The sequence below is a fragment of the Lotus japonicus genome, chromosome 4 (genome assembly GCF_012489685.1).
Source record: "Lotus japonicus ecotype B-129 chromosome 4, LjGifu_v1.2".
NCBI classification, from domain to species: Eukaryota; Viridiplantae; Streptophyta; class Magnoliopsida; order Fabales; family Fabaceae; genus Lotus; species Lotus japonicus.
In genome coordinates, this window is record NC_080044.1 from 48,539,386 (window position 1) to 48,556,018 (window position 16,633).

Consider the following 16,633-nt stretch of genomic DNA (forward strand, 5'->3'; position numbering starts at 1 on the left):
CTCTTATGCCAGTGTTTGGGAGAGCTTATGCAAACAGCTTATGGTCTGCCATAAGCTATTTTCAGCTTATTTTCATAAGCTACTCAGGATAGCTTATGAAAAACAGCTTATGCTTATACACAGCTTATTTTTAATTTATTTCAATAAATTTTAAAAAATAGCTTATGAATAAGCGCTTATGACCATAAGCGCTTATTTAAGCTGTTTATCCAAACGGGGCCCAGATGCACTAGCCTTAGAGGCTACTTGAATCTATTTCAGGTTTGTGACAATGTCTTATTATGGTTCAATTGAATTTAATTGTATGAAGTCTAACAAACTATTGTTTGATTACAGGCATCGATATTTGAGCATTTTCCCGCTTCGGTGTTTGATAGAAAGTCGAAGCATCGATATACCGCGAACATATCTAGGGCGTGTCGTTGGGTCACACAAAGGGGAAATATGGACATCCGCGGGAAGAGAGCTTGTCTTGGATGACCTCACAGCGAGCAGTATAATATGGACACCCTATGACGATCATAGAGAGCATTCGCCTTTTTAGGAGGTGTGTCTTTTTACTGGGTGGGTTCTCCATTCAAGCATTGTACACTCGTACCTGCCGGAGCGTGTGCTGAGGCAGTTATGTTTAGTCCAGGATGCTCTTAATGAACCACTAGTCCAGAGACCCACTTTTGAGAAGATTGGTGAAATGTTTCTTCAGTTCTCTGATCATTCCGTGGGTGGCCATCCTTCTCAAATTCCATTGACAACGCCTCATTACTTGACTTGGTACAAGTCCGTCTCACACCCCCTAGTGGTCCCTCCTAAAACTAGATGTCCTGTAGCAGTGACTTTGTGGTAAGGAACTAAAGTTTCCCCTTCTATTGTTTCATAAGTTATTAAATTGTGTTTATAAATTAAACACTTAAGTTGTTTTTAGGGTGTTTTTGAGCAATTGCGGGAGTATAGTTTTATAACAGTTGACCCCAATGAGACGCCAGAACAGATATTGGAAGAAAACCAGCATATGCACTCTATCATAGAGCAAAATTTGCAACCTCAAGGTGATGATGATGACAATGAAAGTGGAGGTGGAGGTCAAGGTGGAGGTGGAGGTGACACTGGTGATGACAAAAACATAAAAAAGAGGAGAACTGAAGTCTTTAGCTTCAAGCTCGCTTAATTAAGATGACTGTAATTTTGTTGGATTTCTTGTGTTATGATTACTGTAATTTTGTTAGAACCAGTGGAATTCTTGTGTTTGTAGTGGATCTTTGTAATATCATGGTTGTTGATCTTTCTAGTCTAATTAGAATGTTTGTGTTGGCATGAAATTTAGCTTCTTTTTTTGTTTGTTTATCATTACAATTGTCCAATTTTATGAATCTTAAATTCAGTTTACTTAGTTTGTGCAAAGAGAAGGGTCTAGTTTGTGCATGACATACTGTTCGTTTAGTTTCTGCTATGACAGTGCCTGCATGAAATCGTACATTTAAAGTGCAATAGCAACGCACCTTTAAAGTGCGACGTTAACTCACCTTTAAAGTGCGATTTGAAGCACACTTTAAAGATGCGATAACATCCAACTTTAAAGGTGCGGGAGGCATCGCACTTTAAAGGTGCAATACAATACAGAAACAGACAATAAAGTTAAAACAGAAGGGAAATAATTGAAACTGAATGCAGTGTACAAAAACAATAGCTTATAAAAGTACTTTATTTAGAATTTATTTAAGATATCTTTAAGATACAAGTACAATGACCCCTAAACCCTAAACTTAATACTAAAAAAATACAAGTACAATGACCCCTATAAGGATACCATAAGGACTATTTTAATCACCATTCATTTCTTGAGATCCTCTTCTTCTTCATGTCCAATCCTCATCTTCTTCAAGTCCTATGCGCCAATTGAGCACTATCATAATACTTCCATAATTACAAATTAAATGGTCTCTGAAGAGCATTTTCTTAGCATTTTCTACTAGAGCATGGTCTCATTGTATCTAGCTTCTTTGTGTATGATGGTCACACCTACATTAGCTACTTGGACATTCTGAATATGAATAGCCAAATTTTGAATGCACAAAGAAGCTAATGTTGGGGATGATATCCACTAGACCCCAACCATTGTTAACCAAGAAACAAGAATGCATAAGAAGTAGGAAAAAGGGAGAAGAAGAACATCAAAACTAAAAGAAGAATGGAAGAAGATTTGTGTGAGAAGAAGGAGAAATGAAGCCTTATTTATAGAACCTGAAACTGCATAGAAATTAACAGTCTAAAGAAATGTTTAACATGTGTGTTTATTGGAAATTGAGAGTTTTTTACCGGTTCATAAGTTATAATTAAAGCGGTCGGTGTGTTACACACACACTTTTAGAGTGTGTCTAACGCACTTTTAGAGTGCGTCAACTTCGCACTTCCAAACTGTGTGTACATCGCACTTTGAAACTGCATGCGCATCACACTTTGAAACTGCGAGTGAAATATCGACAGTGATGTTTTTGGATTTTCCAATTTTCTCAAAGGTCCAAATAGATGTCGGAGATCTGAATGACAATTTTCAATCTCATCAATATAGTTGTAAAAATACTTTCAGAAACAAAACAATAAAAATTATTTTACCATTATCAGATGATTCTTTTTAAAATGCAATTAATATGGATCTATTTTTTAAGATAAAATCTTATGATATAACTTAAAATTAAGAACTCAATTAAGTAGGTTGGAACAGATTTATTATTCATTAGAATGTTTTTAAAAAATAAAAAGTCCAATTACTATGTATATATTGGGAATGGAGCTGAAAATGGTTTTCACTCTTTGCATGAATTCCGAAAGGACAATTCATTGGATTCAAAGTGAATAGGCTTCTTCTCACTTTTCTATTGAATCAACACTTTTACAAGGCTTGATTTTTAGTCTCTCTTCAAGGGGGAGTTGGGTTCTTTAGAAGTAGATGGTCCCTCTATCTACTATAATTATCGCTATTTGATATCTTTTTTCTTCATTTTCTTCTCTATTATATTAGGTTGAAGTACCCTTGTACTTCATTTTAATATATTCATTGCCTATAAAAAAAAACACTTTTACAAACACAACCGATCATGAAGATTCTGATTTTCCAATTAAGAATGACATTATTTGAAATAACCCAATCAACCATTTGCCAGAAAACAACAACCCCGGTCCAGACTCAGAAATCATTTCATTTGAAAATTTTTAAGGAAGGCCCCACGCAAGCCCAATTATTGATGTGATGTCTAACCAGTAACAATCAATCCGAAACTCCACTGCGGGTCCCCCTCACCTCCCCTTCCAATGAGTGGTTCATAGTTCATGTCTTCATGAGTTCATACTTCATACAACATTTTTACTTTTATTTTTCTTGTTTTTTTACCTCCAATTTCTCTTCAATTTTAATTTATCTTTTAATTTCTGTATTTTTTTCTTATTATATAATTCATTATTTCATCTGAATATATGTGGTGAAATTTGAATTGTGAAAGTACTATTTTCCCTTTTTTCCATCCCATTTTTCACCATTTTTTATTTCTCATTTTCTATCACTTTAATTACTGTTTAGAACGTGAAACATGTGTGTTAAGACTCCCCCCCAATCAAATGGCTTGTCGTATTTGCTTAACATTCTCACATTTCATCATTTAAGTAGGTAATTAAAGGAATTGTCTCTCAGGGTTAGCTCTCAAGTAGTAAGAGTTAGAGAATATAAAGGTTGAATGGGATAAAGATTGAGAGTCTTGAGTTCAAACTCTAATGAGAAACTAATTCACTAATCTTATTAGTCAACTTTTTACTGCTTAGTTCGCTGCTGTGAGACGAGAGATTAGTCTTCCGACTAGTGGAAATAATTTTTTTTCCCTAGTTCATATGCTTCATGTGATCCACGTCCTCACACCCGATCTATCCAGAGTTCCAGACAGTTGGAGCTAAAAACTTGTCCATATAAAAACGCAAGCCAATGTCACAAATTCCACTACTTTTCTGATTCACTTCACAACACTTTCCCTCTGATTTGGCCACTTTCTTCATCACAACATGAAGAAAAACCAAGAACAAGAACCATTGCTTCTTCCAACTTCTCACACCCCCCTCCTCCACCACCAACAGCACCACCACCCTCGCCGCCACCGCAACGACATCCTCCTCATTGTCTTCGGCTCACTCCTCCTCGCTTCCCTCGTCACCTTCGCCGGCCACAGTGCCTCCAAATCACGCGCTCCTCACCACCATGCTGGTGTGGCGTCATCGGAATCAACAGTGCCTTCCCGCGCCGTTTCGCGCGGTGTTTCAGAAGGCGTGTCGGAGAAGACGAACAGGTTGTTCGCTGCCGGCGGCGAAGGTGGAGGAGCGGAGTATTTTCCGTGGAACAACAGCATGCTGTCGTGGCAGAGAACTACGTTCCATTTTCAACCAGAGAAGAATTGGATGAACGGTAATTTTTAATTGATGCATTCATTGTGCTGAATTTGATTTCGTTGTTTGCTTGATTTTCACCGTCAATTCCCAAATCACACGGTTTAATTTGATTGCAATTTGCAAATCAGAACCTGTTTCATGTTTTCTGCGGCGGAGATAGTGGAATGGAGTTTAATAAGAGATTTGATTGGTTTGTTTGTGTGATTTTTATTTAATTGAAAAAGATACCACTTTTTCCGAACAACATGGATGAAGATTTTGTCATTCTCTATTGGGAATATACAGAATCTTTATAATAGACAAAAAGAAAAACAGTGAAAAGTGATTAGAATGGTTGTTTTTAGTGTCAAAAAACAGTCTTATTTGAATGGTTTTCTTTAATTTTAATTGAATTGAAGTATCAATTTTCACCTTTTTCTCAGGCTAATTTTTTACCTTATTTTTTCATGGATGACTCTGGCTTGGAATATTGGGGGAACCTGTTCTTTTGCTATATTGTTCTGCTGCTTCAGATCCTAATGGTGAGAACACTTCTGTCTTTTATCCTTGTGGAAACTTTATATCAAATTGTATAGTTTTGTTTTATATACACCATTTTTTCATTTATCCCATTTTACTTAATTTTTCTCATTTCTCTTTTGTTTTCTTCTCAATTCTCATGTATCATATTTCTCACTTCTCTTTCTTATATAAAATGATATTGGATGGTGAAGAGTTTTTCCTATTAATTGTCGGACACACTCTAAAATTGTCCCTGTCTCATCGTACATAAGAAGAGAAAAGGGAAAAATAAGATACATGATGAAAAATGAGAACGATAGAAATAAAAATTTGCAAAAATGAGTTGAACAAAAGAATGAAATTTAAATGAATTATAGTTTTAGTTGAGTTGACACTATCAAAGTAATAAATAGAATTGAAAATACTAGGACCCAGTAACCTGACTACACAGGCTCAACTAGATTTTGACACCATAAATTTTACCTTGCAAATAAAATCTCATAAATTATGTCAACCCCACAAAATTATTTAGCAAAAGCTTTATCTTTTTCAACATTTAAAATTACCAAGTTTCAAAAAAAAAAACATTTAAAATTACCAAAGTTTTCAAAAAGCCAGAATTGCCCCCATCAAACTATTTTGGCCAAATTACATCCTCCATCAGAATCTAGAACGCATAGGCATAATAGTAGTCAGTAAACTCAGTACCTTCAACTTATGCATTTCAGGTCCTATGTACTACAAGGGATGGTACCATTTCTTCTACCAGTACAACCCAAACGGTGCCGTATGGGGCGACATAGTTTGGGGACATGCAGTATCAAGAGACATGATCCACTGGCAGCACCTTCCCCTAGCAATGGTAGCAGACCAATGGTATGACAAAATGGGAGTGTGGACCGGTTCAGCCACCATCTTACCAGACGGTCAGATCATCATGCTCTACACAGGTTCAACCAATGAGTCAGTGCAGGTTCAGAATCTCGCATACCCTGCTGACCCCTCAGACCCTCTCCTTGTGGACTGGATCAAATACCCTGCAAACCCGGTTCTGCTCCCTCCACCAGGGATTGGTTTCAAGGACTTCAGGGACCCAACCACAGCTTGGTTCACCTCTGAAGGGAAATGGCGTATCACCATCGGGTCCAAGCTTAACAAAACCGGCATTGCCTTGGTTTATGACACTGTGGACTTCAAAACCTATGAGCTTAAGAAGGATTTGCTCAATGCTGTCCCTGGCACAGGCATGTGGGAGTGTGTAGATTTCTTCCCTGTGTCCAAGAAGGGTGAGAATGGATTGGATACTTCTATTAATGGGGGTGATGTGAAGCATGTTATGAAGGTGAGTTTGGATGATGATAGACATGATTACTATTCCATTGGGACTTATGATGAGAAGAAGGTTAAGTTCACAGCTGATGATTTGAAGAATGATGTTGGTATTGGATTGAGGTATGACTATGGTATATTCTATGCTTCCAAGACATTTTTTGATCAGAGTAAGGATAGGAGAGTGTTGTGGGGTTGGATTGGTGAGTCTGACAGCGAATATGCTGATGTAGCCAAAGGTTGGGCATCAGTTCAGGTAAATCTAAATTTAAAACCCTTCTTATGGATTCTCTGCATTCACGAAGTCGCGCAATCTTATTCTTTAAATCACGATCAGTCAGCTCGGATTTTAAATTTATATCTATCATCTGGTTTTTGTGAAATATTTAAAGTGAATGATTTTGATCGGATGGTTCAGATTGCCTAATTGCGTGACTGTTGGGTACCGTTGCGGCTGCAGGGAACCGAGTTCAGTGTACTTATAATTTTTTAACTCTCTTGCTAGTAATAACTAATAACATTGTTAAATTTTAATGTGCAGGGTATTCCAAGAACAGTGACACTTGATAAGAAGACTACAACCCACTTACTTCAGTGGCCTATTGCAGAGGTGGATAGTTTAAGATTAAGAAGCGACGAATTCAAAAATTTGAAGGCAGCGCCAGGGTCAGTGGTGTCACTAGACATTGAATCAGCCACACAGGTTTGTGTTCATGTTTTCAAATTCCTAAAATTTGTAATCCAGAGACATTTGACTAACCTGGCTAGAAGTGATGTATATGTCAATGCAACAGTTGGACATTGTTGCTGAGTTTGAGATAGACAAGGAAGCACTAGATAAAGCACCACAATCCAATGTTGAGTACACTTGCAGCACAAGTGGTGGAGCTTCCAAACGAGGTGCCTTGGGACCTTTTGGTTTCCTAGTTTTGGCAGATAATGGTCTTTCTGAATACACTCCTGTATATTTCTATGTCGTCAAAGGAAGCGACGGAAAGCTTAAGACATCATTCTGCTCTGATCAATCAAGGTATTAGACATTTCTTAATTTAGCATCAATAATCCGGATCACAATTGTCTGTCATCATTTCTTGTCTCACCATTAAAATTTTGTTATGACACTTAGAAATGACAAATTGTGGTAAATTGTTACATTGGTTTTGTAGGTCTTCTGTGGCAAATGATGTTCACAAGCAAATCTATGGGAGCGCTGTTCCGGTACTTGAAGGCGAAAAGTTGTCCTTGAGGGTACTGGTAAGTAGTAGAGCCTCTCACTTTGATACACATCTTATGTGCATTATGCAGACCAAACTGTAATCTTGATGGGTTTTTCTGGTTATTACAATTTAGGTGGATCATTCTATAGTTGAAAGCTTTGTTCAAGGTGGAAGGACCACTGTGACATCCCGGGTTTACCCAACAAGGGCAATCTATGGGGCTGCTCGGTTGTTCTTGTTCAACAATGCTACTGAGGCCACTGTGACAGCCTCATTCAAGATTTGGCAGATGAATTCTGCATTTATACGCCCATACCAACCAGATCAGAAGAGCTAAACATATTGAATTGGAGATAATGAGAAAGACTCACAATCATGAAGGAAAATGTGTGTGGGTTATTGACCTTCTCATCAACCCACACAACATGTCTCGTGTTCTTTGCACAAAGCCCATTCCAATATCATTTTTGTCCAATTATTTGATTGCATATGAAAGTCTATTTGCAAAGAGAAATCCGTTCATTAAGTAAATATGACAATGTTGTCCAATTCTCTAGTGAAAATATGTTATATTTGTTATTATGATAGTTTTTCTTTGGATATATATATATATATATATATATATCTTAAATGAAATTTCAATATAATTGTGGTATTTTATAGTTTACTAGTACTTTTTACCCGTGCGATGCACGGGGAATATTCATTTTTTGTTTTTGTTTGTTTTGGTTAGGAACGTTGTTGAGGAATTAAGTTCCCCATAATACTATGATAATTTTCCCTGCTCATGATAAACATAGGTGAGTCATTTCTATCGCTAACTGATTTGATTATTTTTTTCTCCCATTTATGTGAATGTGAAAATCATGTTGAATGATATGATATTATATAATCCTTGTAACACTTGGATGTTGTAACACTTATTGAATAAATCCTTCAATATTTGAGAAAGAGGCAGTAAGAATGGCAAAACTATTTTCCCTTGGAGATTTTGATCTTTTGCTTAGTCTTTCTACATACTACATCAATGCTCCACAATATTGACACTCATATGCTCACCAACATCACAATAATATATTTAAACTGAACAATGTAAATATCAATTACGAAAGCTCTTGTGGACTAATTAGCATGGTAATATATTGAAATTTTGTTTTAAAAAAGTATTTAAAAACTGCATGTAGGTTCATTCGCATCTGCGTCTTGCACAGCCATGCCATAGGTTTTCTTGGTAGCTTTTGGGTTTCTAAATCTGTAAAACTGAAACAACAATGCAATGTAATATACTTTCATGAAATGTAAATAGGATAATAATATTATTATTTTGATCAAAATTTATATGTTAGAATGACATAATAAGTTATGTTTATATTATATAAAACTATTATTTTTACTTTAATTTTTTAATGTATTTTTACATTAATGTTGATTCTATAAAGTACTTCACATATATGAAATTCTAAATGAGGTAATTTTTTTTCCAGGTATAAATGAGATCTGTTGAGGCACATACAACAATGTTAAAGGATAAGAAACAATGTCATAGATAAATATGTTTGATTGGAAAATTGTTTATTGAGATGCGGGTTAATATAGTAAGAAAGTGGATATGGAGTTGTAGAAGTGGAATGATTTTTACTTTTTACTCATGAATTTAATTTTTTATTTTTGTGTCATGATTAGATACTTTGATGTAGAATTTTAATCCAATTTTGAAGGTTATAAATTTTTTAGTGATGATGAGGCTATTCGTGGTTTGGCGGAGGAGCTTAGAGAGAATTGGCCTGTTAGCTTGTAGGTGTTTGATGTCGGTTTGTTGGGTTTTGTGCTGGTTTTGTCTGTTGGTTTGGGCTCATGCTACTGTTAGCTTTTGGTCCAGCACTCTTTTTCCTCTCTTGGATTTTTCCCATTGGGTTTTCCCTTGAGAGGTTTTAATGAGGCTGGCCATGTGGGGGTTTTTTATTTGCAATTGTAAGCCCTTTATTACCTATCTTGCCAACTATGAGAGGGTTGTTCTCATAGATTCTTCTATTAATAATAACTATCTTTTGCTCTCAAAAAAATAAATTTTAAGTGAATAAGATTGTAGAATATGAAAGGTTCTTGTCACAGTAGTAGTAGGCACTTTGAAGTTGGATTTAATTGTACTCTTTAAGGTTATAAAATTTAAATTTCTTATATGCAACTGCTAAATGATATTATTTTTGTAACATTTTTTTGTGCGTATAATAATATGTAACTAATATGCATATTTAATACATATTTTATTTTCTATATAATAATATAAAACATATGTGAATAGGATCGTAGAATGAGAAAGGTTCTTGTTGGATTTAATTGTAAAGTTATAAATTTTTAAACTTCTTGTAACTCCGTTCCTATATAACGGACATTTTAAGGTTATTGCACAAGTATTAAGAAATAATAATTAGTGTTCTTGTTTTATTAAAATTACTATCTAACTTCCTATTATACCCTTTATCTCTCTTATTAACTTTAACTTTTTAATTTTCCTACCACCAATAAATGAATGATACAATTGGTAAAGTATAGTTAATGTTTTCTTGAAATTGTTAAAGTGTCAAATAAATAGGAACAAAAAGAAGGATTAAAATAGTGTCAGTTATATAAGAACAGAGAGAGTAGGTAATAAAAAACAGATGTGAATATTATTGCGGTTTCAAAAATAATAATATAATATGATTGTAGCATATAAACAGTTTCTTCTGGCATTATTAAGCACCTTGAAGTTCGATTTAATTGTACTCTTTTAAGGTTATAAAAATTTTAACTTCTTATAAATTAATTTATTAATTTTTTTTGTCAATAAATTAATTTATTAATTTCTATGTAACTCTTAGATGTTATTAGTTTTTTGGTAACACGTTTTTGTGCTTATAATAATATGTAACCAATATGCATATCTAATACATATTTCAATTTAAAAAAATCATTTTTATTTACTCTCTTTTATTTAAAACTATTTATCGTTAATTGTTATTCTTATTTTTTTATGTTTCATTTATCAACTTATAATTAGGGACCCACATTTTAATGGAAGAGTTGTTACTCCTTTATTTAAGCCTTGTTTTTTGGAAAACAACTTAATTAAGCGCTTATGGTCATAAGCTATTTTAATTAAGTTATTGAAATAAATTGAAAATAAGCTATATATAAGCATAAGCTATCCTGAGTAGCTTATGAAAATAAGCTCAAAACAGCTTATGATAGGCCATAAGTTGTTTGCATAAGCTCTCTCAAACACTGTCATAAGAACTTATGTTATCATATAAGCTCAAATAAGCTCTTCCAAACGGTGCTTTAATCATGAATAAAAGATCCAAAATAAAATAAAATCATAAGAATGGGTCCGCATGTATGATCTTCTGCACTAAACAGTGAACACAAACTTTTTTATTAAATGAACACAAACTTAAATAGCTAGCAATGATCATGTCTTTTTTTTTTGTACATCGGCATTTAAATTGCACCCGCCAGGGATTGAACCCTGGACCTTCCCCTCCTAACCCATATGTTCCCCAGCTCTTAGCACTTGAGCTATCATTCGGGGTAGGATATGATCAAATTTTAGAAAAAAACAAATAGTGAAAAGGGTTTAGGATATGATCAAATTGATTATTTGGTGACTTGATTTGTTTAAAGTGCCCATCATCCGAAGATATTCTAGATGCTAAGGCAGCATCACATCCGATGCGTACATAATTTTTCTTCCTCTTAGTTTATGTGGTAGGCCAAGGTGTAACTGAAGCTGCCTTCTTTTCAGTATGAAGGTAAACTTCCTTGCATATAGTCAAGAAACCTGCTCAATGTATAGTCATAGGGATGCAAATAAGAGGAGCACGCCAGGAATGAGGAAGGAGGATATCATGTCATAACTCATAAGGTTTGTTGATTTGCTGAAACGACACCTCACATTGGCTCCCTTGGTACTGAAACACATTAAAACACCAAAATCAATTTTTTTGTCTTCTAAAAAATAGCAACATTCTCATATTAGTACATTGGAATAACACCACTACCACCACCAAAAAGTCCAATCAACTTAATAACACAACTTTATGCCCAATTCCTACGGTGGCAAAGTAGAAAGAATTTAATTACCAAAACTATTATAAAATTTCTAATATTTAAATTGGAAAACACCTATGCCAAACAAATCCAACAACCAAACCTACACCATTTAATTTGCATCACTTTTCAAATCGCCACAACAGGTGATCCCAAGGAAATAGTGACCTGAAAGAAACTGAGCATGGATCATCAAATCAAACACTGTATCCCTCGAGAGGAAAGGAAAGAAATTAAAAATCATGATGAGGGTAATGCGTGGGGATAGTGGGCTGAGTATAATATTGATATCAGTGATAGATGCTGACTGCTTGCTGCATACACAATTTTTTTCTACATCTAACACCAAGCCATCATAAAAGAAAAAAGAAGTTAATGATATCACTGTTATTTTCTGCTACTAATGCTGACTGCTTCCTGCATTCACAGGTTTTTTTTCAACTACATCAAACAAAAAAACAAAAAAGAGCCCAAAACCATATGCTTTCTTTCCCACCAAGTTGATCAGATATATTTTCTTCCTTCAAAACAAAAAAAAACCACTATTTACCAAATTAAATTTACCTTCAATCATTAACCTTCAATTAATTCATCATATTTACTCAAATTCCATACCCATTCTTAAACTGAAGACTAAAGAGAGAATGTTATGATTTCGTAATAACTAACCACTGTAGTGTTTAAAAACAATCCCATACCCATTAATTTTTCAGTTTCTAAAAAATAAAATATAAGTAAGCAGATATTACCATTTTTCCTAAAACGGTTTCTATAGCATTAAACCTCTCATTTATTATGCTTTGATTGAAAAATAGCTAATAGAAGCACTAAAGGACAACCAAAAGCACAAAGAGTGCATTCAGGACCAAAAAAAACCATGTTTATAGTAGTATCAATTCCATATTAAAAAAAAGCCTTCTAAAAAATCCAAAATCAAAATGACAACCAACCCAAAAAATATACCAAAATAAAGAACAATAGAGAGAAGAAAACATACACTGCAAAACAAAAGGTAGAATTTACTCATCGGGTCTGGAAACTGGTGGAAAAATGGAGCTCATCCATCATTCATTCAGATTCTAACCAAGTGTGGAGACTAAGAGATTTCGAAATGGCAAAACACTGAATTAATTCCAAGATCGAAACGATGAAAAAATTAGAAGAAAATGGATTGAAACTTGAAAGGGAAAAGTGGCCAAATGAAAATAAGGAAAAGAGAGGAGAAGAACTATTTCTTACCGGATGAAAGAACATCGTGACTGAATCCTTTTGCTCGATATGAAGAGGAGGAAGATGAAGTTCACCTATGTAATCTACAATGAAAAAAACATGACATGGTCAGATAAAAATGGGTTCAAAGGGAGAAAAAAAGCCAAGGATGTGTAGACACAATTTCCAGATTTCAAAATGCATCTTCAATTTCACTCTATGTCAACATCTGAAACCCAATATGCAATAAATTTGTCCTACATGTGTGTGCATTCGGATGTTCCATGAAGAAGAATCAAGCAAACAAAATAAACATAAACGACCCTTCATGCATCCTTCCATGAAAATAAAAGAGTCCACACTAATGGGTTGTTCTAACTTTGTTTAATGCAAGACTGAGGCAGGTTTGCAGCACACAAATCTTCCTTCTTCCATATGCAGCCAATTACAATCAATCACTTAAAAATCAATAGAAAAGGCACACTAATCATGTAAAAAAAAAGGGATCAACACTTGAAATGTCACACAGTAAAAAAAACATAATATATAGCCTAAGCAAAAAGACAACCAATCCAGGACAAAACTAAAAAAAGGGAATAAGTCATAACAGAAATCGCTTGGTTCTTAGTTCTTAACGGTGTTGAAGAAGGGGATTGTGAAGATCACTGCCGCCCGAAAACGAACCTATAGAAGAAGTGGTTTTAAAAAATGAACCTGCATTCAAAATCAGCATACATGATTGGTTAGCAGCTAGGCTAATCAAATTGAAAAGGTTGGATAAAATATTTATAAATCATCATAGAATGTTCCAGATTATAAAAATGAAACACCATACATAAGAAAAGAGGACTTACAGCCAAAATTTAAACAAACAACATCCAATTGCGAAGGAAAAACCTAGGAGACCAAAGCAGGAAAGGGGAGTCTCTGAACTCACCAAAACCATGAAATACCAAAAACAGGAAAATTGCAAGTAAGAATAAACAGGGGAATCAAATGGTGATTTCAAGAAGTGGTTATTAATAGGAGAACCTGGAGAAGTAAAGTTTGGATCCGATGCGTTTCCATCAATGGTAATAGTCAGAGGAGGCAGCGCACGACTTGTCGGATACGCTGTTGCTCTGCATTCCATCCTCTGCCCTTTTTTCATTGCTTACTTTTTGTGAACCCTAATTCCTGAAATTGGTGCCCAGCAGGACCAAAGGACTGGCTGAAAGAGTAAAAGAAGAAGGCACCTTACATTGCACCACTGCCATCCCAATTGCTGCCTAAACAAAGGCCTTATCCTAAATCATAAAACAGTCATCATTTTAATTGGTGTCTAAAATCCTAAAGTTACAATTGCAACAATTAGATATGCAATCCAATACCAAAGAGACTACAGGATTTAACTAACTAACAAAAATCCAAAAGAAGATAGCATGATACAATGTCTGGGACTCTTCAGGCAGAAAATCCATATAAACAAAGAATGGTTACCAAACTCCAGTTCGCAAAATAGGCAATCAATGGTGGTGAAACAGTAAAACAAAACCAAAGAAGGAAAAAAGTAGAAACAAAACCATAAGAAGAAACAATTGAAGTGTTGCATATGCTCACCGAAAGGAGAAGATCCAGTGCGGCTAGAAATCCTTGTTTAACAAAAAGAAGTGCACACAAAACATACTCAATGATGGTGAAAAAGAAAACAATACCAAAGAAGGAAATGAAGAACAAAGGAAACATAAGAAAAAACCATGGAAGAGTGAGGCAAAGAATATGAAATGATGCCATAAGTTGAAATTTCATATAGTAAAATGCATTAGTAAATTGGCCATACAACATATTAAGGGTAGCTTCGTACTCTGTTGATTCAAATAGGAAAAATACAATACCTTCAGATAAGCTATTTTAGCGGCCAGAGAGAAATCACCTTCACAGGCCCTGAAACATATTCAAACCAATCACACACAAAATTTCGGAAATGAGAAAATATAGAGGTCTCGAAGGAAGTAAAACAGCAAAGACATCCAACACCATAAGTACCATGAAATGGAAGAGACTTTTACGCACCTCTGATGGCTTCTTTGCCACCGAACCTCCATCGACCAGGACCCAGCAGCCGTCCAAGGAAAAAATTACAATTCAACTACCGGTGAGATTTCGGGCAGTATTGATCTGATGAATAAGAGAAGATAGGTCCCTAAATTAGAAAAAAGGCTTTCGGTTCAGAGAAGCAACGATGGTTTCAGCAATCGTCGTGATGGTTATCTCTCAAATTTTCCAATTCCTGATGTTGATTTAAGTTCTTCAATCAAAACGCATAACGCAGAATCCAGAAGGCATAAGAAGAAAGGTGTGGTATGATCAATGCTCATAACTACAGAGAGAGTGAAAAGGGAGAAGGTGAGAAGGAGATGTTTCAGATGTTATGGAAGAGTGAAAGTCAGTATGTCAACGACTATGATCAAACCTAAGGGAGGGAATTAGATTTCCCACCCCCTGTTTTAGAATTGCCACCCTAGCCTTTTTAAAAAAATGTCGGGACTACCCTCCGGGACTTAAACCTCCATACCAGTCCAGAGGTTGATGTTCTGGACTAGTCCGAGAGTTAAAAGTTCGGATTCTTTAGTTACAGTTAAAATAACATGATCGGTGTCGTGGCCGTCTTGGAGGACTTGCCTAACGAATTGTTGGGTTGAAATGTTTGGTTTGTAATTGTGGTGGTGGTTGAGATTGTAATTGATGAATATGCCTTTTGATTTGGTTTTAACTTACTGCATTCTGCTGCTTGGTAAGAGTTATCCAGGACTTTAAGTTTCGAATCTATCCAGGACTTTAAGTTTCGGATCAATCCAAGACTTTAAGTTTCGGATCAATCCAGGACTATAAGTTTCGGACTGCTTCATAATTAAATTTACCACCCCCCTTTTTTAGACGTCCGAGAGTTGAAAAACCGGATTAATATGAAACTTCAAGATTCGGATCTTTCAAACCAGATACTGTCACAAAGACAGAAACGTGAAAATGCAGTGACAATAATATGGGACAAACAGACCTCGTTACAATACTGAAGGAAAATATTCTTGCTAATAATATGGTTACAGACATGATTACAACATTACAAACATGAATCATATTATCAATCTTCTGTTATGTCTGTTAAATCAAAGTTGGTAATAACACGAGGACCCATCCAAACAGTGTGTTCAGCCATAAATGGGGGGTGGTTGGGTGGTTGAGGAGTTTATGCAGGTCATAATGGTGGTGAGGTAGGTGAAGCTATGGAGTAATGGTGCTGAAAAAGGTGGTAGAATCTGTCAGAGGTGTCCAGAAGTTGAAGTTTCATACTAATCCGAAGGATGAAGTTTCGTACTGATCCGAAGGTTGAAGTTTCGGACTAAAACACGGAGGGACAATATTGGTTTTTCCCCACTTTTAAATGGGGTGGGAAATCTAAAACAGGGGGTGGGAAATCTAATTCTCCCTAAGGGATGGCCATGATTAATTCTCTTTTCAGAAAATAACACAATGACAAATAACCATGCAGCAAAATTCAATCATGTGTAATGTCTTATTGAATGAATTTTTTGTCATCAAGGCTGCATAAACTCTGCTTTTATATATATTATAGATTTTAGGGTTGAGTCGCGCTCCCTTCATTACACACGGATCAAAATTACGAGAGCAATAAAACATAAAATAAAATAAAAAAGTTTATTTTGGGGTTAAATATATATTTACTCATGTAATATAGAGTGAAATGTAAATTAGTCTTGCAAAAAATTTTGTTATGTTTTTTATTTCTTAATTTTGTTTTTATTTGAAATAAGTTCAACGTATGTCATTGCTTACATGACATAAGTTTTGCTCCAACATTAGTC

The 16,633-nt window shown here is 35.1% G+C and overlaps 1 protein-coding gene and 1 long non-coding RNA gene across 7 annotated transcripts; one reads left to right on the forward strand and one right to left on the reverse strand.

Moving 5' to 3' along the window:
- Positions 1-3,962: 3,962 nt before the first annotated feature.
- On the forward strand, positions 3,963-8,069 carry LOC130710355 (acid beta-fructofuranosidase-like). Its single transcript, XM_057559576.1, has 7 exons — positions 3,963-4,441; positions 4,938-4,946; positions 5,655-6,511; positions 6,797-6,958; positions 7,050-7,285; positions 7,422-7,509; positions 7,606-8,069. The coding sequence occupies exons 1-7, from the start codon at positions 4,045-4,047 to the stop codon at positions 7,807-7,809; spliced, it is 1,953 nt and encodes a 650-aa protein (XP_057415559.1). The 5' UTR covers positions 3,963-4,044; the 3' UTR covers positions 7,810-8,069.
- A 2,795-nt stretch (positions 8,070-10,864) lies between these two features.
- LOC130710883 (uncharacterized) lies at positions 10,865-15,525 on the reverse strand. 6 transcript variants are annotated; one of them, XR_009010495.1, is made up of 9 exons: positions 14,823-15,525; positions 14,645-14,693; positions 14,370-14,401; positions 13,625-14,056; positions 13,379-13,484; positions 12,801-12,874; positions 12,559-12,657; positions 11,669-11,739; positions 10,865-11,422 (listed from the first exon to the last, which is right to left on the reverse strand). It is a non-coding gene; the product is annotated as an uncharacterized LOC130710883 (long non-coding RNA). The 6 variants fall into 6 exon arrangements; XR_009010496.1 differs by having other exon boundaries at positions 14,796-15,525; XR_009010493.1 differs by lacking the exon at positions 14,370-14,401 and having other exon boundaries at positions 13,625-13,697; positions 13,803-14,056; positions 14,823-15,524.
- Positions 15,526-16,633: the final 1,108 nt, after the last annotated feature.

Coding starts and splice junctions, on each gene's coding strand:
- LOC130710355 (XM_057559576.1), top strand. CDS start 4,045: ATGAAGAAAAACCAAGAACAAGAACCATTGCTTCTTCCAACTTCTCAC. Junction 6,512..6,796: donor AAGGTTGGGCATCAGTTCAG/GTAAATCTAAAT, acceptor TTTAATGTGCAG/GGTATTCCAAGAACAGTGAC. Junction 6,959..7,049: donor ACATTGAATCAGCCACACAG/GTTTGTGTTCAT, acceptor TCAATGCAACAG/TTGGACATTGTTGCTGAGTT.